Source organism: Saccopteryx bilineata, chromosome 9 (genome assembly GCF_036850765.1).
Source record: "Saccopteryx bilineata isolate mSacBil1 chromosome 9, mSacBil1_pri_phased_curated, whole genome shotgun sequence".
Classification (NCBI taxonomy): Eukaryota; Metazoa; Chordata; class Mammalia; order Chiroptera; family Emballonuridae; genus Saccopteryx; species Saccopteryx bilineata.
In genome coordinates this window covers 82180129-82200322 of record NC_089498.1, presented here as the reverse complement: position 1 = coordinate 82200322, position 20194 = coordinate 82180129, and the positions used below count along the sequence as shown (strand labels likewise).

Genomic DNA, 20194 nt, shown 5'->3' with positions numbered 1-20194 from the left:
CTGCAAGCGAGTCAGGTGATCGTGACAAGCTCTCTTGAGCCTCTAACATGCCTTCCCCAGGAATTCATTTCAACCTGCTCATTCAGGGACAGTTTACAGCTTCAGAGTCAGATATTCTTGTTTGAATCACAGTTCTGGCTCTGTAGCCAAGCAGCCTTGATCAAAGTATTCAGTCTTCCTAAACACTGGTTTCCTCATCTGTGAAAGGGGGAGACATGGGTCTGGGATCACCACACAAAATAAACGAGTTCGCAGATGCTCCACACAGTGCCTGGTACTGAGAAAATGCTGATCAAATCTTTGCTATCATCATCAGATTTTTCCCTAATCCAGATGCCCTGGCCCTGTAAATCTAAATAGGCAAGACTGATGATACCTGCACCCTCGTTAATTCCTGTCTGTCTAACCCAGAAGGAATTTACAAGGCTGTGGCTTACAATGCTTGCTTAAAAAGTTCCAGAACCACCTCACCCACTTTCTGCCAAGCCCCTGGTCCATGTCACTCTCACGCTCTCGAATCCCATGAAATCTCTCCTCTGGAGGTGAGAATGCTAAGCTCCATCTTAAAACCAAAACTCTGGCTTTCTTAATCCTCTTACCTGGCTTTTTGCTCTGCAGAATTAACTGCTGCTGAGGGCTTTATTATCTTCTCTGGGGCAGCCATGGCATCTTGAAGGCACCCTGGGCTGGAGGGGACTGTTCTGGCAGGACCTCTGTCCTGGGTGCACCTTTGGGCTGGGTGGCTGAAGGCAGCACTGAGGCTGCAGGGTGACAACCTAAGTGCCTGTGGGGCACTAACCCTGTGGTCCTGCATCTCCCTTGAGGTTATCAGCTTCTCGGGGGCCACTTGCAGAGAAGCAGGAAAAGCCAGAGTTCTGGTCCCACTTCTGCCCCTGCCAGGGCCACCTCCCCACTCCTCAGAGCCTCAGTCTCCTCCTCTTTAAATGGGAAACAGCCTGCCTTGGGGGTCCCCTAAGAGACTGGACAAGGAACTGTGTAAATGGCTGTGTTGTGTGCAGGATGACTGTCATTTCTCCCTTACAGAATGGGAGCACTGATTCAAACCCCGAGAGTAGGGATGCACGGTGCATCTATACACATCTGCAGCCCCTCTGTTCGGTGTAGAGGGGGTCTGGCACAAGATGCTGATCATTCCTTGTCCTGAAAATTCCTTTTTAATTTTTTTTTTCATTTTAAGAGGCATTCTCACACCCGTAACCTCATCATGTTCCTGTTGCTGGGAAAGCAGAGAAATGGTGTGGATGCATTGGACTCTAGAAGAAACTGATGTGGGCAGGACAAGGCCAGACCAGGGGAGAAGGAGGCGAAAGGTGGCACCCAGGCCCTCCTGGCCTCACCAGTTGTGTCCTCTTTGAGTGAGGCACCCTCAAGTGTGGGCTAAAGGATGTGGCCCCCGAGATGGCTTGGGTGGTCATGCGACCCAGTGAGAAAGCCACTGCCACGTCAGCTCTCTTCCCACGTCTGGGATGTTGCTCTTTCAATGAGGAGTCTTGGTTCTGAAAGCCCCGTCTCCCTGTTTAACTGGCAGAGAGCTGGCCCAGGCTCTAGCTGTGGGACAGGTACCTGCAGCTAAGCCCGACACAGGGAGGTCGTTATTGTCTTTATTGTGACAGTTTCTAAAAGTGACAAGGGGGACTGGTCTGCCAGATATGGTAGCAATATAAGATATATAATTTCCTTTTTTTTTTTTTTGTGGCAGAGACAGAGAGAGTCAGAGAGAGGGACAGATAGGGACAGGCAGACAGGAACGGAGAGATGAGAAACATCAATTCTTCGTTGCGGCTCCTTAGTTGTTCATTGATTGATTTCTCATATGTGCCTTGACGGGGGGGGGGGGGGGGGGGGGGGAGGCTACAGCAGACTGAGTGATCCCTTGCTCGAGCCAGCGACCTTGGACCTAAGCTGGTGAGCTTTGCTCAAACCAGATGAGCCAGCGCTCAAGCTGGCGACCTCCGGGTCTTGAACCTGGGTCCTCAGCATCCCAGTCTGACGCTCTATCCACTGCGCCACTGCCTGGTCAGGCTGTAGTTTCCTTTTGAAATTTCTATTTTGAATTCAAAACGAGTGAGAAACAATAGGAAGAATATGATCATAACATGATGGGCCGGGAAGGTGGCTGGGTGACAGGACAGGATGCAAGTGACCGACGCTGGGGGAGCGCCCGCTGCTGCACTGAGGAAGCGCATGCGTGCTCCCTGTTCACAGTGTGTGCTGTGACCGACGCTGGGGGAGCGCCGCTGCTGCACTGAGGAAGCGCATGCGTGCTCCCTGTTCACAGTGTGTGCTGTGACCGACGCTGGGGGAGCGCCGCTGCTGCACTGAGGAAGCGCATGCGTGCTCCCTGTTCACAGTGCGTGCTGTGACTGTGCAGGCGTCTTAGCTGAGGTGAGTGCAACGAGTGCATCCGCGCAGGCCCCAAGCAGCCCTCAACCAACACTGGATGCCAGATGCTGGAGTAAATACTCCTTGCCCTTGCCTCTCAGGCTGACGGAGGAGGACACGTTCTACTCAGTCTCCCAGATCCTGCAGGTGCCCACAGAAGGTAACGCGTTTAACAACAGTTTTCATCAACCACCTTCCCTCCCCTGTCTCATTTCCCTGCTTCTCTCCCTGTGTTTTCTGGGATTCTCCTAAATAAACCACTGCACTGGAATCTTCATTGCAGGGTCTGCATCTGGTGGAGGCTAAACTCAGACACATCATTTCTCTGAGGCTCTTCTGTTCTGGCCTCTCCCTACCACATGTCTCATTGAGAGCCTCCCTGTCTCAGTCACGTGTCCAGGGCGAGGAATCCCAAGGTCCAGATAAGAGAAGTAGCCCCTCCCCCCCGAGGGCTCTGTGCCATCTGCCAGGGTCCCGGCCCCAGGCACCACTGCCACGAGCTGATGCCATTCTCATCTTGGAGAGGCCTGGAAAGCAGATATCCACTCACTGGACCCGGGTAGTAATGTCCCTGCACAGCTTGGCTGTGTGGGGGAGCCAGCGATGAGCTAATCCTTCAGAAGACAAGGAGACAGGAAGAGGAGCCTCCCCACAAGCAGAGGCCTGCCCCTGGGGCCTCGGGAAACGGAGGGCTGCGCGGGGAACTGCCGAGCAGCCCCGAGACAAGGGCGCTCTTGTCTCACCCCACCCTTGCCTGCTCCAGCCAAGCTCCAATGAACCCACAACGACCTTCGCTGCTTCTGCTTAAAAACAGAAGCTGTGCTCCTCGAAGAAAATGTGGGAATAAAGTCACCCCCACCCCACCCCCCGACCTAGACAGATTCATTATTTATGAGTTGACATTATGGTACATTCCCTGTTTTCTGTGCCTAAATAAATACATGTTTTATATGGTTTTCTACCTCATTGAGGTCATAATGAACATACACCATTTTGCTACACTTCTAAAAAAATTAACATCAAAAGCATTTCCACATACAGTAATAATTCTTGGGGGACCTCGTTTTCAGTAGCTGTGGGTGACCACTGACTTACTCAGTTCCCATTCCCGGGGCCTTGAAGCTATTTGCAAATATTCCCTCTCCCACTCTTCCGTGGCAGTGTTCCTTCCACACTGCTCATGCCAGACACCCTAGGGACCATCACAGCCACCCCTCCCCCCAATTCCTTAGCCTGGGAATGATGTGTCCACCAACCCTCTGTCACGTGGCTCCTCCCCACGGTTCTTTTTCTCCAAGAGCAAAGCAAGGCCATGGGATCCCAGGCCTCACCCTTAGGAAGCTGGGGGAGGGGCAGGAGCCAGGGGTTACAGGACTGCCCACACCACCTGCTCACTCAGATCTGGGACAGCCCTGTGTTCCAGATCCTGCCGCCTGGAGGTCCAAGTCCTGCTTCCAGCCCAGAAGTCACGTAACCTGGGTCTATATCTTCCCTGTTGGAGACTCAGTTTCCTACTCTATAAAATGGGCATGCTTTTAAAAGGCCCAGTGGCCTCTCCAAAAGTACTGAATTGGCAGGAGGCAAGTGTGTGAACAGGTTTCGTTCATTAGACAGGGCTGACCGTGAGTCAGTTCCCAGGGGCTTGATGATGAAATCCAGAGTCCTTTCCTGAGCAGGACCTGACCTGCAGTGCGGAGGCCAAGGCAGGAGGAAGGAAGGCAGTCCCTCCCCCACATCCCAGCTCTGCTGAGCTCACATGAAGGGGTGGGGGCTGGTGTGCAGGAGGAAGTCTGTCCCTGGCCTTGACAAGGCGCCTGACCAGGCGGTCTGGCATTTCAAGGGCAAGGGAGGGCCTGCCTGCCCACTGTCTCTGAGGCAGCCGTCAGGCATTAACAAATCCCCTGCAATTTGCACCCACCAATCCCACCAGCTCACTGGGCTGCCGCAAGCCGTTTTTCACACAGAGCTGCGCATAGCTTTGTCTTAGAGAGATAGATCTGGCAGGGTGTCCCTGAATAAGGCCATTTGTCCTCCCCAGTGATGGTGATGGAAGGCGGCTGGCAGTGTGCTGGGAGGTGGGCAGAGACAGAGGGGGGCAGAGAGAGGCCACAGAGGGGATGTGGAAAGGTAGAGATAGGAGAGGCCAGGAATGTCTCCATATCTGTGGGGGTCTGAAGGCCCCCATTCAGCCACCTGGGAGCAAGCAGACTGTTTTCAAAGACAGAAGGAAACAGTTTATGAGCTTCTGGTGGAGGTGGGGCACTTGCCACAGGGCCCAGGGTCAGGGTCTGGCTGACCCCCTGGGGTGGGGGCTGAGGGCTCCAGAGAAGGCAGAGCCCTTCCTGAGCCCCTCCTGTGGAGCCCTCCCGGGAGGAGCAAGGTGGGGGCCTGATTCTTTGCCTACCCGGCTGGTCAGGGGCCCAGGGCATGTCTCCATTCCCTTCCTAGCGTCGGCTGTCAGCACATCAGAGGAATCAGACCAAGCAGATGTCGGTCAACAAAAAGCAAATAACCTACTCTTTTTAGGCTTCCACTCCTGGTCCTGGGGCTCAGGCTGCTGTGTTGGGATGTGAGGGTGTGCTTAGAATAGAGGTAAAAAACGCACGTGTCCACCAGGCCCGGGCCGTTTCCAACTGTGGGAAGCGTTCCGGTGTGAGACAATGAGAAGAGCACAGCACTCGTCTGAGGGGTCAGCCGCCACCCGGTCAGTCGTGGGTTTGAGGTTCCCACTGAAAAGATGCCAGGCATGTGACTTGACAGTGTAGTCTCCCAAAGAGCAAACATTGGCAACTAATCTGCATTTTTAAAAACCAGCAAGTAGTCAGACCTCAGATGTCTAAGGGCCACATCCAGCCCATGGGTGGGTGATTGACAACCACCTTCTCCACTCGTCAGTAAGAAAGGCTGGTCTCCCTGTCCTGAGAAGTTTCAGGGGCTGCCTCTGTCAGCCCTGATCTCTTTTCCGAGTTCTCTTGTCCCTTCTCCAGGCCACCTCCTCCAGGATGTCCCTGGGACACCCTGGTTCCTCTCATACCTGCTGCTCTCTCCACTCTGCCAACAGCCCCATGCCCCTCATCGCCCAGATGGGAGCACAGAGTCATCACTGACCTGCCTCAGGGGACAGGGAAGGCATGAGGACAGGCCCCAGGCACCCTGTCCTGCCTTCTCTATTATTTTAACATGTCACTGGACTGCTTACAGGGGTCAGCTGAGGGGACACAGAGCCATTTAAGCTTGGACAGTAGCTGAGGCATGCACCGGGCTCTTGGGGACCTTGGATATGGCGACTGCCTGGTACTTGGCGCCCATGTAGCCTCCTGATCCGTGCTGAGGAGGCTGACATTTCAGTGCTGCCTGCCAAGTTGCTGTGGGCTGGCACACAGTGGCAGAGGGGGCAGGAGGGCATGCTGTGGTCCTGGGTGACAAGGCAGGTGACCTTCCGTACTGAGGCAGAGGAAGAGAGGCTTGGCCCCCAAGGACCTTCCCAGTGAGGAGGCTCCGGCCTGCCGCACGTGCGTGTGCTCCCGTGTGCGAGCACCAGGCTAAAGGCTGCACAGAACAAAGAGCTGGGGGCTGGGTATCGGAGGGGCCCACGTGGAGACGGCTGACTTGGCGGTTTGCTGCAGTGTCTGCTGTGCGCTCTCTGCGCGCGCTCTCTCTCTCTCTCTCTCTCTCTCTCTCTCTCTCTCTCTCACACACACACACACACACACACCGAAGAGCACTGCCCCCAGGCCTGAGCTTCTGTTCCAGAGCCCACCAATGCTGGAGAGCATAGCCCAGCCCAGCTCGCTGCCATCTCTCCTGACAAAGCAACACTCCTCACTGCATGATCTCATCCCGCCGGCCCTCATCTGGCCCCAGCCTGGCCTCCTGACAGAGAGACAGACAGAGATGGAGCCAGTGATGGGGCAGGGGAGGCCGGCAGGAGAGAAGGAAAAACATGCACACACACAAACACAGAAACACACACGGACATGCACACAGCCCCATCACATCCCCCACAGACACTCACCACCACACACGCAGACAGGCATGCTCCCACCACCAAGCAGAAAGTCTTAGAAGCAGCATGGAAGGGAAGGACCCTGATGTCATATGACAGAGACATATGACATCAGGGACCCTCAGAGAGAAAGGAGAGGGAGACTGGGAGGGTAGAAATTGCGCAAGCCAGTCAGACAGGATGGGAGAGAGGTCTGAGGACAGAGAATGTTCTAGAATTGCAGAGGGCTGACTGAGAGAGGCTTGGGCAAGCCCAGTTGTGGTCAGTTCAGGCCATGCGGAACCCCACAGCTGTACCCAGCGGTGGGTTATGGCAGGTCATGCACCCCCAGAGCCTTGGGGAAAGAGTGCGGGGGTAGCTTTATGTCAGCAGGCAAGTCACAAGACTTCTCTGAGCTTCAATTTCCCCATCCATAAATGTAGATAACCCCCCCGTGTCTCACAGAGCTGAGTACTGCAGCAAGATATGGGAGAGCACCCAGCACGGAGAGGCAGGGGCGTAAGAGACCCACGAGGGAGGAGCCCCACGGGACCTGTGCCTCGCCCCCATGGGGGATAGCTGGGGCTTCTGGGAGAGCCCCTGCTCCTGTTTTCCTCTTAACCCTCTGGCCATGCTTTCCTGTCTTGGTTTTGTTCTTACCTACCCTTTACATTCCTCTTTTGTCTCCACTCAGCTCCACAGGAAGTGGAACCTTCCTGGTCCAGCCACCAGCATCCTCATCCTAATGTCCTCAGCAATCTGCCAACCAGCTCCCTGCATCCACATTGCCCCTCCCTCCACACCCTACAATCTGTTCTCTTCTGTATCCAGAACAATCTTTGCAAAATGAGAATTTAGCCATGTTCTTATTACTTTTAGGACAAAGACACAACCCTCAAGACAGGTCCTGTGTGTCTAACTGCTGCTGACTTCTGCTTCTGGGCTCTAGGGCCACTACCTTTCTTTTAGTTCTGCCAAAAGCCATGCTTCCCTTCTACCTCTGGGCCTTTGCTCAGGTTGTTCTCGTAACCTGGGAAGAAGCTCTTTCTCCTTTTCTTCACCAATTCAATTCTTACTCAGCCCTTCCCAACCCCCGAGTGGTCTCATGTCATCCCTGCATTCTCTTTCATGGCATTACTGCTGCTTAATTTACACACACACATATACTTGTGATTATTTGATCAGAGGTTAAGAAACAAGAGCATATACCTGCTTTCATGGAAAACGTTTCATCGGAACCAGCTACACTCATTTATTTATGTATTGCCTATGGTTTCTTTCGTATGGGCTGCAAGGCCTAAACTATTCATTATCAGGCCCTTTACAGAAAGTCTGTCCACCCCTGCTCCAGACTGCAAGTTTCCCAAGGTGGGACCATGACTGTTTTATTTCTCCTTGTAACCTAGCCCTGGCCAGGTACTTGCACATAGCAGGTGCTTACCAGAGACAGGGATGTATATGTTTCTTGGATAAGTAGCAATTTTTCTCTTGTCAGAATTGTACTTACTTAAGTTATTATTAAAACTGCCGATTCCACCTGACCTATGGTGGCACAGTGGATAAAGCGTTGACCTGAAATGCTGAGGTTGCCGGTTTGAAACCCCGGGCTTGCCTGGTCAAGACACATATGGGAGTTGATGCTTCCTGCTCCTCCTCCTGTCTCTCTAACTCTTTCCTCTCTCTCTCTCTCCAATAAAAATGAATAAATAAAATCGAAAAAAATAAAAAAATAAAAAACTGCCGATTCCATCAGGAATAGATACCAATTACGAGATTCCAAGACCGTGTTCTGGCAAGCAGTTCAATATGATAGCAATATCTCAACCCAGCCTGGCGCGTCAAAGACCCCACAGTAGCTACTGGCTAATGAGACCTGACCCGCCTTTCAGAAGCCTCTCCCAACCCCTGTACCCAGACTGTCAGCAAACATGGGAGGGCGTCCACACCTGCATTCAAGAGATTAGAATTTAGGAAAACACACCGTGAGATGTCCTTTAACTGTTTTCATTACAGCTCTTCCTATATATACTCCAAAGGACTGATTGGCGGATTCAGAGAAAATGTCTGTTTTATTGCTGTGCAGGAGAAATAATTGATTTTTTTCTTTTTCAGTGAATTGCTCTGACTTGGTAAGAGTGTTAACCACATCCAGACATGGTGCTTGGCACTATCCGTATTTCTAGAGCTTATGGTGACCCCTGCAAGGTCGGCCATATTGTCATTCCTATCTTCCTGGGGATATAAACTGAAGCTCAGAGACTACACACTTAGCAAGTGACAGGGCTGGGTTGTGACAGGTCTGTTGGAGATTTTAAAGCTTACGTTGCAGCCCTGCTTCAGCAGCGAGGACGGTGAGGAATGTTTGCCTCTATCCATCTAGTGAGCTTAACGCCCTCAGACACAAGGCTGCCTGGCTCCTTCCATGGCCTCTGTTTAATGGGGGTCATGGGGTCCCACTCGATGACAAAGTTGCAATAAAAAATACTGTGCAGAGAGCAGGCTGTTAGAATCCTGAATGTGCTGATTTGTTTTATTTTAATTTGTGTTTTATTTTAAATAAAACATTTTGAATGAATACAGTGAAGTGCCAGAGTTAAGAATGCTGACTTTGGGTATAGGCCTGGGCTTAAACCCCAGCTCTGTGACCAGGGGAAGTCTCTTAGCTTCTCTAAGCCTCAGTTTCTTCATCTATAAAATGGGAATGATCACAGGGCTTATGTCCAGGGGTCACTGTGGTGATGAAATGAGACCATGCCTGGCTCCCAATAGCTTGTTGTTGGGGTATGGTGTGCTTGGACCACTTGCTGGCCCCGGATTGCTGAAGGTAAGAAACTTCCCAAGATGAGGGACAAGCCCCACACGGGCCCTGAAGTCCAGTGGGGGAGCTGCTCCTCTTGGAGGTCCACACCACACCTGGACAAACCCAGATACCAGCCAACAGGGTGGCACACAGCCCTGGGATAGAGCCCGTTCCTTCCCCGCCTCCCGACGATATCTGTGGAGCCCCAGTGGTCACCTACCGGCAGACTTCGGAGTGAACTTGTCTCGGTTCGCGGCACACACAGCCAGCAGTCTGTAGCCAAGGTCCAGGTCAAACCCTTGTTGAGCTGCCACCCGACTGACCACCTGCCAGCAAGTGGGGAGGAAAGGCAGGGGTGAGTCACGGCCTGCACCAGGCCTCTGAGCCCAGAGAGCAGGCGTGCCTATTTTACGTGTGAGGCGGCTAAAGAAGGTCCCCAAGATCAGGCGGAGGTGGGACTCAAACTGTGCCTGTTCAGTCACTCAACAAACACAGACAATCTCCTCTTCCATACCAGACCCTAGGATCCCAGCCTCTGCTCTCAGGAGTTTCCTGTCTGGTGGCGGGCCTGATCCCAAAGCCCAAGCCCTAGAGCTTTCAAGAGCTCAAATCTAGCCACATCCTAGCAGTTGGGTGGGGATGCTGCATGTGGGGTCCCGGACACCCCAGACCTGGGCCTCTGCTCCCCCAGTGCAGGTCTTCAGGCTCCCTTCCGAGTCTCGGCCCCAGGAAGTGTCCTGTGCCCACCACCTCTCTGCTGTCCGGCACAGATCTCCTGCACCCACCATCGCAGGACACATGTATCCTCACTGCTCCGAGCAAGGTCCCCACCCAGAGCACCAGCCCTCCCCGAGTCCAAATCTGTGCACAAGGAGACACCAACTCAGGACACACGGCTCCCATGAGCTTCAGCTTGAAGTTGGCCAACTGCTCAGGCTGCTCCCCTGGACACGCCTAACCCCGCATCGCTCAGCGCCAGGCCAAGAGCCCTCGCAGCCTCTCAGACCCCAGCCTAGGAACTGCCGGACTCTCACGCTTGGTCTGTCTCCACTGCCAAGCACCACCTCGGCACGCAGGGGGCTTCTATAAGAGCGTCGGCGACTGTTAGCTAATAGTTGTGTCTCTGGAGCCTGGAGGTCCCACTCATCTCCCTTGAGCAGTATGGGCTCGAAGAGGGCAAAGCAAGGGCCCGGGAGGGCTGGCAGTGCCGGGGGAGCAGTGTGGGGTGGAGTGCTCCTGGGGCCCCACGGATGGCTCCGTAGGTTCGTGCCCGTCAGCCTTCACTCCGCCCCGTCCACGCCCAGGTGTCCCATGACTGCTGGCTCTGCTCCCTCCTGCCCGCCTTCCTCATTAACAGCAGGCTAATGAGGTTTCCTTATTAAGAAGGAAGGACCTTGGAAAATGGAGTCATTTCAGGAAGCAGCTGGGGTGGCTATGGCTGACTGGGAAGGAGTGCTCCCAGACGAAGGGCTCACTCCCCTGAGAAAGGGAAGAGGTCGCCAGCAGGGCCCTGGAGACCACCTGCTCCAGACGCACCGGTGGTCCTCAGTAGACCTCGGGGTGGCATGGGGTTGGGTCTGGCCCCTGTAGCCATTAGAACAGTTCCCCATAATCTGCTTTATATACAGGGGTTCATTCTAGGGCTCTAGGGCTAAAAAGGGTGAGGAAAGCACGAATCTAGTTTGACCCTTTCATTTAAGAAAGAGAGACACTTGCGGCCTGGAAAGTGTTCGTGGTGAATCACAGAGGGCCAGTGGGCCCCCTTCCTAGGACCACCAGAGTCTCTTGGAACGGAGCCCTGTGTACCAACCTCCCATCTCCTGGGAACCCCCTGTGCAATGTGGAGAAATGACTTTCTCAGGTGAAACTGTCTGCTCAGCATCTCTGCTACAAACAGAAGCCCCTGACGCAGAAGTCTTCTGTTCCCCCAGGCCTCCTTCCCACCGGCTCTATTTGCCCCTGTACTGTGGTTCCTACCCCCCCCAACCTCCCACACCCACCACATTGCAGAGTCCCTGGGTACCCCAGGGTGAGGGTGTCCTCACTGTCAGTCTCCGTCTTCAGGCCAAAGAACAAAGGCCCCTAACTTTTTCTGGCAGACAGATGCGTCTGCTGACAGCCGCTCCCTGGAATGGGGAGAAGGGCTCTGGAAAGGTCTTTTTAGCTGACAGTTGGTAATGGTACCCTCTGTCTTTGGTAGGAGGGACTTGGGGTGAATAAAAGGGAGCACAGACAGTCTGCATAGAAAATTCGTCTGAACGGGTGCATCGGCGAGGCTGATGTTTGTGAGAGACATCAACACGAGCCATAGTGTAGTAAGCAAGTTGTGTCAGGTACTGAGGGCTGAGTGAATGTTTTGTAAGCAGGGAAGCTCTAAATTCTTACTACAGCTCCACGAGGGGGTGTTATTACTACTGTTTTACAGATGAGGAAACTGAGAATGAATGACAGCCCAAGGTTACAAAGTCTGTCCATGAGAGGGCAGGAATGTGACCCCAGGCAGCCAGGCAATGAGTTCTGGGCTCTTTCCGCGGGAAGACCTCTTTTTCAGACCACAAAGGGTTAAGGCCATAACTCCCAACCTGTGTGGAGAACCCTCAGGCCCTAGGTTGAGGGCAGGAAGGCAAAGGTTCCACAGACTGTTTGGCCAATACTGGCTAATCCTGTTGCTCCGGTTTAAAAATAAAAAGCTGGAAAGAGGGGCCTGGTGCTGGTACAGGGCTGTCCTGCAGGCCTGGGCTGTCCCTTCAGAAGAGAAGGGAGTGTCTGTCCCCACGTCCCCTGAGCCCCAGCGTTTATAAGGGCCCCTGGCTCCAACAGCCTTCTTCCACAGACAAGGAAGCAGAAGCCCAGAGAAGGCAGGACCTTGCTGAAGGTCACACAACACAGGTGTGGCCAAGTGGGCTAAGCTGGACCCTGTGACCCTAGAGTGCTTCAGGTACAGCCCTGGCTCCTCTGGCCCAGCTGGAGGACCCTGGAGAATCCCTATGGGGTGGGCTCAGCTGAGGAAACGCTGTGTTTCAGAGAGGCCTGCTCCCACTGAAATGGGCAGTACCCTCAGTGAGGGTCCTGGGGGGTAGTGAGACCCCTCCTCCACAGCGGCAGGTGGTGGGCAGCCTCCGCGCTGCTGCCCTCTGCTGGCAGCCCAGGCCCAGGCAGCTGGGCCCAGCCCAGCCGTGCTCCTAGGGCTGGCTGAGGCCTAGACCCTGGTGCCCCGGGTGGGGTGGGAGAAACCTACAAGTCAGGAAATCAGCCATTCATGCCACAGAGAGGGAAACCGAAGCCCAGACTTGAGAGAGCAGGTATGCTCAAGGACTCATGGTAAATACGTTAATCCCACAAAGGAAGTGTGTTGCTTTGAAAAGTAGTGAGCCTGCTGGCCAGGAAGTAGGGAAGACTGTCTGGGAGATGTCAGAGGAGGGGTTTCTTCTTCTGGTGGGGGCTAGACCACAGCCCTTTCTGACTCTGACAGCCAGGGGAGCCGGAGAAATGCTGGACCTGGGCTCCAATCCTGCTCCACCCTATACTGTGCAACCTAAGGCCCAGTTAGTTAACCTCTCTGATCCTCAGTTACTCTCTTATAAACGTTTGGGGATGTCCTCCATTTCCAGGGTGGTGTGCAATGGGCTCTGACTGTGCCATGTGTCCCGTTCTGTCTCATGGTTGTACCTTCACCCTCAGGACAGCCCTCATCTCCCACTTTGCTACCATTCTCAGCACAGGGCTGAGCTGGTATTTGGCCTGCCGCCGCTGCCGCTTTGGAGTCAGGCACGAGACTAGGTTCTGGTTCCGCCACTTTTGAGCTGTCACTACCTCACTCAAGTGACTTAACCTCTCTGGGCCTCAGTGTCCAGAGGTGACAGTCAGGACTGGGTACACAGCTCAGCGACTGCTGTCTGTGGACATACGCCCAGGGATCGGGCAGTGAAGGCTCGGAGGCCGAGGGGAATTCCTCACTGGAGAGGTGAGGCCCCTGTTGACGGGCTAACTGGTCCATTTCCTCCTCCACCTCCTACCTGCCTCCCCTCTCCTGTGCTCTGGCCACCTGAGCCTTCTAACAGGAGGAAGAAGGAGCAAGTCCAGAGGCTTGACTGTGAGGGGACACCCAGAGAGGAATCTCAGCCCTGCTGTTAAGAGAGGGGGTAGGGGCGGGGTGTGAGCGGCCAGCACCATCAGGAAAAGCCTGGTCCTCAGGAGGAAGTGATGCCTCAGGCTCCGGCACTTCTGCATCCTGGGACCAGAGGGTGTGAAGGGGAGGTGGGGCAGGGGCCCAACGGGCTCTCCTCCCCAGGGCCCGGCGCAGGGCCCAGAGTCTCTCGCTTGAATACTTGAATTGTGCCTGAGCTGCTAAGAGCGGCATGGCACAAATGTGTCCATTTTCTGCCCGAGGCTAAGTGGTTTTTAACTGATATCCTCCAAGTAAGCCAGGTCAGAGGAATTTGCTCCCGAAGTCGCCCAGGGGACTGCGGCAACCTGGAAAGCTCAGGCGGCACTGGGGTGGGGCAGCGTGCTCGTTCGTATATGGTGGGGCTTGACAGCTTTGCCTGCTAGGCCCCTTGGGATCTCTGACCTCCCCAGCCCACCCCACTCCATGGGCAGGGCAGGGACTAAGGATGCCTGGGGGGCTGGGAGGTTAAGCATGGCCCTGGGGCTCCTGGGCCCTGGTTGGCAGTGCCAGCCCGGGACTACAGCAAGCTGCTCCCCCTCTGCTTGTTTGTAAAACAGGGTGATGGTCCCCTCTCTGCCTACCTTGAAGGGTCTGCGTAGGATAAAAGGGGACAGTGGTGTCTTCTATGAACCTCTACCTCACCTTTTTCTGCTACTGGTTGTAATGAGCTCCAAGGGACAGCCAGACTCAGGCTTCTGCAGCTGTGGTCAGTGAGCCAAGGGCCCTTTTCTGAATGAGCAGCAGGACGGGTGGGGCAGAGCTGGCTGTTCAACTGCGTGCATGCCGTAAGCTGGGGTGCAATGAGGAAGGCCCAGAAAGGCTAGCACGGTGCTTGGGGCCACACTTTCCCCCGCCTGGGAAGCCACAGCCACCCCCCATTCAGCCAGATACTACAGGGTCCTCCCTGGACTTCCTCCTCCAGGAAGTCCACCACAATCCCTTCATCTTACCCTCTAAGGATGCTCCTCTTCAGAGCTCCTATCCGCATATAAATCAGATCCCATCACTCATCTGCTCAAGACCTTTCAAGGACTTCCCATCGTCCTTCAAACATCCAAACTCTGCTCGCTTGGCCTCAGGCCCAGTGCTAACTGCGTTTGGCTTTCCTCCTCAGCCTCATCTCCCCTCTGCTCTCCTTCCTGGTGCTGTCTCTGGAACAAATCAAGCCTAGGGGTCTGTAAACTCGCCGTTCCCTCTGCCTGAAAGTCTCCTCCCTCTCGTCCTTGGCTGACTCCTTGCCATTCAGTTCTCAGCTGAGGGTCACCTCCTCAGAAGACTTTTCCTGACCTCCACCCTGCCTGCTGTCCTGGGGTGTTGTTCTTACTCCTTTATGTGCTTAGTGTCAGCCTCCCCTGGAAAGCAAGCTGCTTGAGAGAGGTCTACTGCACTCACGGCACTCCCCTGGTGCCCAGGACAAGGCCTGGCCCACTGCAGGGCCTTGACGAGTGTTTATTGAATGAATGGACGAATGACAAGTCCGGGGCACAGCTCATGCCCAGCTGCCAGTCCAGGCTCAGGGCAGGCAGGGCACTGGGGAAGCACAGCAACCTGTCTGGCCATGTGTTATGGGCGATTCTCACCTCCTCCCTCACTTCTGGCTGCCTGCAGCTGGGGTGGGAGTACAGAGACCTCTGGTAACATCTGTCTCCGCCCATGGGGTTTAGCCCAAACCAGGATCCCCACAAAGAGGATTAAGGGAGCTGGGGAGGGAGGGAGAGCCCAGTAGGCTGAAGGACAATGAGGGCTAGGCAATGTAGGTGCCGCCTGATTCAGCCTAGTGTTCCCAATGGGGGCCAGATGGTGTCGGCATTGGCCCAGCGGAGGAGCCAGGGAGGGTCCTGGCCGTCTCCCTGCCTGGCATCCCTAACACCTGGGAGCATCCACTCCTGGTGTCTCAGCTTGAGCCCTAGGTCCACTTCTCACGGCTGTGCTACCCTGGGAACAGTCACAGGACTGTTTTCTCCCTGATAAACTGGGGATGGGGACAGCACGAGCTGTAGAGAGTGGGTGTGAGGATCCAGCCAGAAGGCATGTCCAGTGGGCCGAGCTCAGTGTCAGGCGCAGAAGTGGTGTTTGGTGACGATGGGCCATGTAATCGTTGCTGTCCCTTTCGCTCCAGGACAGGCCTTTCACTGCCCTCCTGTCCGCAGCTTTATAGGAAACATGGTACACTCAGACTTTACCCATTGTTCTGCCTGGCCAGGTGTCTGTCTGGGCCTCTCCTGTCCAAGCCTTGGGGTAGCCAGGCTCCCCAGCAATCTGCTTACCCACATTCCCTTCCAAGCTCACTCAGCACCCTCTGAGCAGCCGCCCTCACTGGCCACTGAGGTGCCCTCAGACTTACTGATACAGGTCGTGTGGCTGGGGACATTCACAAGCTTTGAGCTCCTTCCATGTGGCTGACATGTCAGCTGGTAAGCTCTTAAACTTGGCAAATCATGCCACCAGCTCTGGGCCTGGCCTATGCTGAATTTGTGTCCTAGACCTTGCCAGGCTGAGTCATTCTCAGTTCTCTGGATTCCAGTGTACATCTGGGCCTTTGCACATACCATTCCAGGTGCCTAGGACACTCTGGCTAGCCTCAGCAGCTGGTGCACATGGCTCAAACTCCTGGAGATGTTTAAGTGGCTCCTTCTCTCAGTTGTCTGTGACCATCTCCCTGGCAGTCAGTGCTTCCTTTCTCTGTGCTGCCTTCACCTTGTACATGATTTTCTCAGACATCTCTTTCCACACCTGTCTCCCCTATTAAAGAGGAAATTGGCTCAGCTTATTCATCATAGGTTTCACAGGTCTAAGCAGAGGGGATTGTACATGATAAATGAGGGATCAATCAGTGTTTATTTAGACAGGTGGATGGATGTTCTAGGAGCTCAATAAATGCTTATGTGAATGGGTAAGTGGGTGGATGGCCATGAAAAGAGCTCAACAGATATTTACCTAAGTGAATGAATAAACGATGGGCAGATGGCTGCAAACCCTTCAAGGGTCTCTCTGCTTTGCTTCTGATGGAACATCTAGCCCATCAGACTTGGAACTCCCCAAAGTGGGCCTGGTTCTTCTCATCAAATGTGGGGAATCCACGTACTCCACAGGGACGTCTCCCTAGCAGACCAGTTTCCTGTGGTGTATGTATGTCAGCATGAGCACGGAGGGCGTCCCTCCCATCCTGGACTCTCCTGTCTCACCCCCCATCACCTGTGGCCTCCCCTACACTGGCCAGGCGTGCTGGTCCCCGCATCGTCTCTGGGTGTGTGCAGGTGGGGGAGGGGGTGGACTCACCGTCAAACAGCCCATCAGGCTCTGCTCGAAGGGCCGCTGGAAGGCTCTTGGGTCTCCACACCAGTCCAGCAGCTCCGTGGCGGCATTGTGGAAGTTGGCAGGGTTCTGTAAGTGCTGTGTGAGAGGGAGAGGAGAGGGCATGAGGTCCCAGGAGTGAGGCCAGCACAGGTAGCAGGGAAGACACCACGCCTTATGGGGAGGGGACTCAAGCTTTCTCCAACTTCCCTTCATATAACGTCCCTTCGCATCTCCTCCTTAGCCCAGTCCCCAGCAGGATGGGGATTCGTGGCCCCATTGTAAAGATAGGAGAACCAGCGTCGAGAGAGAGGCAACGATAGTCACTGTTAAAGTGTTCTCTGGACGCTAGCAGTGCAGGAGGCGAACCCTGCATGGTTCAGGGGGTGGCGTCTGACTCCCATACTTGAGGGATGGCTTTTCCTGAGCCCAAACAGGCCGGCCCTGGGGACCCTTTCTTCATGCTCCCCTGCACCCTGCCTCTGGCTTCAGCCCAAACCCTGCCACAGCCAAAGAGGGCAGAAGCGGGGTCTACAGAGGCCTCCAGGCCACCCACAGCTGGAAAGGTAGACTAGAACACACCGTGCCCAGGTTATTGTCACACTGTGATCCAGTGTATGTTGCTTATCGACCTCTGGTCTGCTGGACCCAGTGTGGCTCAGCTCAGGGGCTGCTGGCAACGTTGGGAGGGGTCCCTGCCCGAGCCTACGCCTCTCCCAGCAGGGGGGCTAAGTGAACAGAACCGGAATTCTGGTGCCAAGGCCTCTAGATCCTGCTTCAGACCCGGGCCATCCCTCCCTATTTAACATTTATTCGTGGCTTCTCAGGTGCACTGACGAGTTAGGCACAGAGCCAGGGGTCATGAAGCAGGTTGGGGTGAAGCTGGGACTCCAGTGCTGGGTGTGACCGAGGGTAGGGTCCTTCTGTGGGACAGCTTAGTGGCTATCTGCAGGGGTTGGGGTGTAAGCAGCTGCAAAGGGGCTGGAGGAGACACGGAACAGCGGCTGCCCCGGGCACTGCAGCCCTGCCTGCAGCAAGGGTCAGCCTCAGAGCCACGGCAGAGAGGGGTCTAGAGCTGCCAGGTTCTAGAAAGGGGGCAGGAGTGGAATGTGCTGCGGGGGCCTTTGTGGGGTAGGGGCCCTGGGGGTCACACCCAGCTTTCATCTCCTACTAGCTGCTGGGCTGGTGCGTCCCCTCACCTCTTTGAACCTCAGTTGCCCCATCTGTAAAATGGGGTGGCAGACCATGGGATGGCAGTGGGAATGTTTGTTTCTTTCTCTTAGGGTTTAGTGACTGTTGTTATAACTGGGTTTGTGCAAAGCAAGGTTTAAAAATGGCAGAAGGAAGTGGAATGAATGAGAGTATCTTCCCTCCGTGGGAAAACAAGGAGACGCAGAAAGGAGGGAAGGAGGGCGAGCGGGCGGCGACACAGCCCTCCGTCACAGGGCCGGGCGTGGATGACACAGGATGCAGTGTACAGGGGCCCTGGCAAAGGGCCGGCGCATGGCGCACCCAGCGGGGCTGCGCTTGGTCCTGCCTCTCCCAGGGGCTCTCCTGGGAGCTCGGCTGCGCTCAGCACTCGAAGCCCTGGCTCCACTCGGCACCCTTCCCGCAAAGCAGAGCTCCTGCACTTGGTGTGGGGAGACAGGAGGAACTTCCATAGAGAGAAGCATGAGAGGGCAGCCATGGGCCCTCACCTCTGTCCCTGTGTGCTTTTTATTATTTTTTAAAGATTTTATTTACTGATTCTATTCTAAAGAGAGAGGAGAGAGAGGGGGTAGAGCAAGAAGTATCAACTCCTAGTTACTTCATTTCAGTTGTTCATTGCTTGCTTGTTGCTTCTCCTATGTGCCTTGATCAGGGAAGCCCAGGGTTTCCAACCAGCGACCTCAGCATTCCAGGTCGACGCTCTGTCCAATGTGCCACCACAGGCTCTTTTAACTGGGTCCCCTCTAAAGCCAAGGGTGGCACCTGGGCTCCACATGAAAAGCCAAGCAAACGGCCAGTTCCCTGCCCAGCAGCCCTCCTCTGCTAACTAAGTTATTCCATTTATTTACATGAGTCACACCCAGTTAGCAGGGTCAGCAGCTGCCCACAGCACCCCCACCCTCAGCACCCTCCTCAGAGGCTCTGGGCTCGCAAGCAGCCTCCGAGGCCAGGTTCAGGGGTCCAGTGTTGCTCTGGCCCCTTAGCACCCAGCCTTCTATATCTGGCCAGCCCACCTCCCCATCTTCACTCTGGCCAGCTCATGTGGCTGTCAGCTGGGGCTCTGGGTGGTCACCTCTGGGCACAACTCGGGTAGGAAGAATCGTAGGCATTCTTTGGTTGTTGCTCAGCAGCGCCACGCCCTTGGCTGAGTCCTGTCCCTTCTCTGTGTTTGATTGCCTGATTCCACGATGAGGTGACTGAGAGCACAGGGAGACTGAGGGGTGTAGCAAAGTGAGCAAGACGGACCTGGACCAAACCCCATCTCAGCCACTGGGCCTCACAGCCCCAGTGTGTCCTCAAGCTTCAGAACCTCCACCTGTAAAATGGGTGATGGCAACTTGCAAGGCTGCTGCAAAGTCCGGAAACTACATGCCTAATGACACCCCCATGACCGAGGAGGGCCAGGTAGAAGCTACTACTGCTCTGCATACTGGGACCTGTGGGTGGTTTCTGGTTTCTTCGAGGAGCTTCTTGGTCATGGAAACAATACTCTGTTCTCCCCTGGAACTGTAGGTGGCACAAGGCTGGGCCTATCCAGACACGATCAGGGAGCAGTCCACTGTCCAAAAGATGGTCCTTCTGTGGTGCAGGCCAGCAGGCTGGCCGCTCTGAACAGGTCCCCAGGGGCATGCAGATAGGCCAGAACTGGGTGGGTAAGCTTGGCAAGTCTTTGCTTGTCTGGGGGTAGGAGCATAGGTTTGCTTCATAGGCAGGGGCCTCCCCAGCTGTGGCTATTTACTGGACACTAATACCCCATTCCCCCATCAGAAAGCCTGCCCATCTCCATAGTTCCTCAGAAGACCTAGGCTATATCCACTGGTCAATGAGTCTGTTGGGCCAGACCAAGGAATGGCTACTCAGACCAAGTGATGAATGCATCTTCCTGTCAATCCATCTGTAAATCAAATGATCCATCCATCCAAGCACCCATTCAACCAACCAAATATGAATCAGTTCATAACCTTCCATCTACTTTATCCATCACTCAGTCATCCATTCATCAACCTATCTATCTACCTATCTATCTGGAATTTATCCAACCACCCACTCATCCATTCATTCATCCAGTTATCTGTCCATCATCTACATCTACCTACCATCTACCTACTTAATTGCCCATCCTTATGTCCATCCATCCACTATTTGTTTGTTCCCTTATGCATCTATTAGCCCACCCCTGCCCCTTTTCCTCAGCATGCTTGGGTCTCACCCTGGCCTGGGCACGATACTAGACTGCTGCCTTAAAGATAAATATGGCACATCCTCTGCCCCCAAGGAGTTAGCCTGGTGGGGAGGCCTGATATATGCCCTGCCGGGTCTATAGCTCAAGGGAAAA

At 54.7% G+C, this 20194-nt stretch overlaps 1 protein-coding gene across 9 annotated transcripts in view; it reads right to left on the bottom strand.

Moving 5' to 3' along the window:
- ZMIZ1 (zinc finger MIZ-type containing 1) overlaps nt 1–20194 on the bottom strand; it is a 244863-nt gene that overhangs the window by 88862 nt on the left and 135807 nt on the right. For all 9 annotated transcript variants that reach the window (XM_066243553.1, XM_066243544.1, XM_066243545.1 and 6 more), the window contains 2 exons: nt 16636–16749; nt 9409–9514 (listed from right to left, as the gene is read on the bottom strand). In XM_066243553.1, the coding sequence (XP_066099650.1) occupies nt 9409–9514; nt 16636–16749 (220 nt within the window). The remainder of the gene's footprint in view (nt 1–9408; nt 9515–16635; nt 16750–20194) is intronic.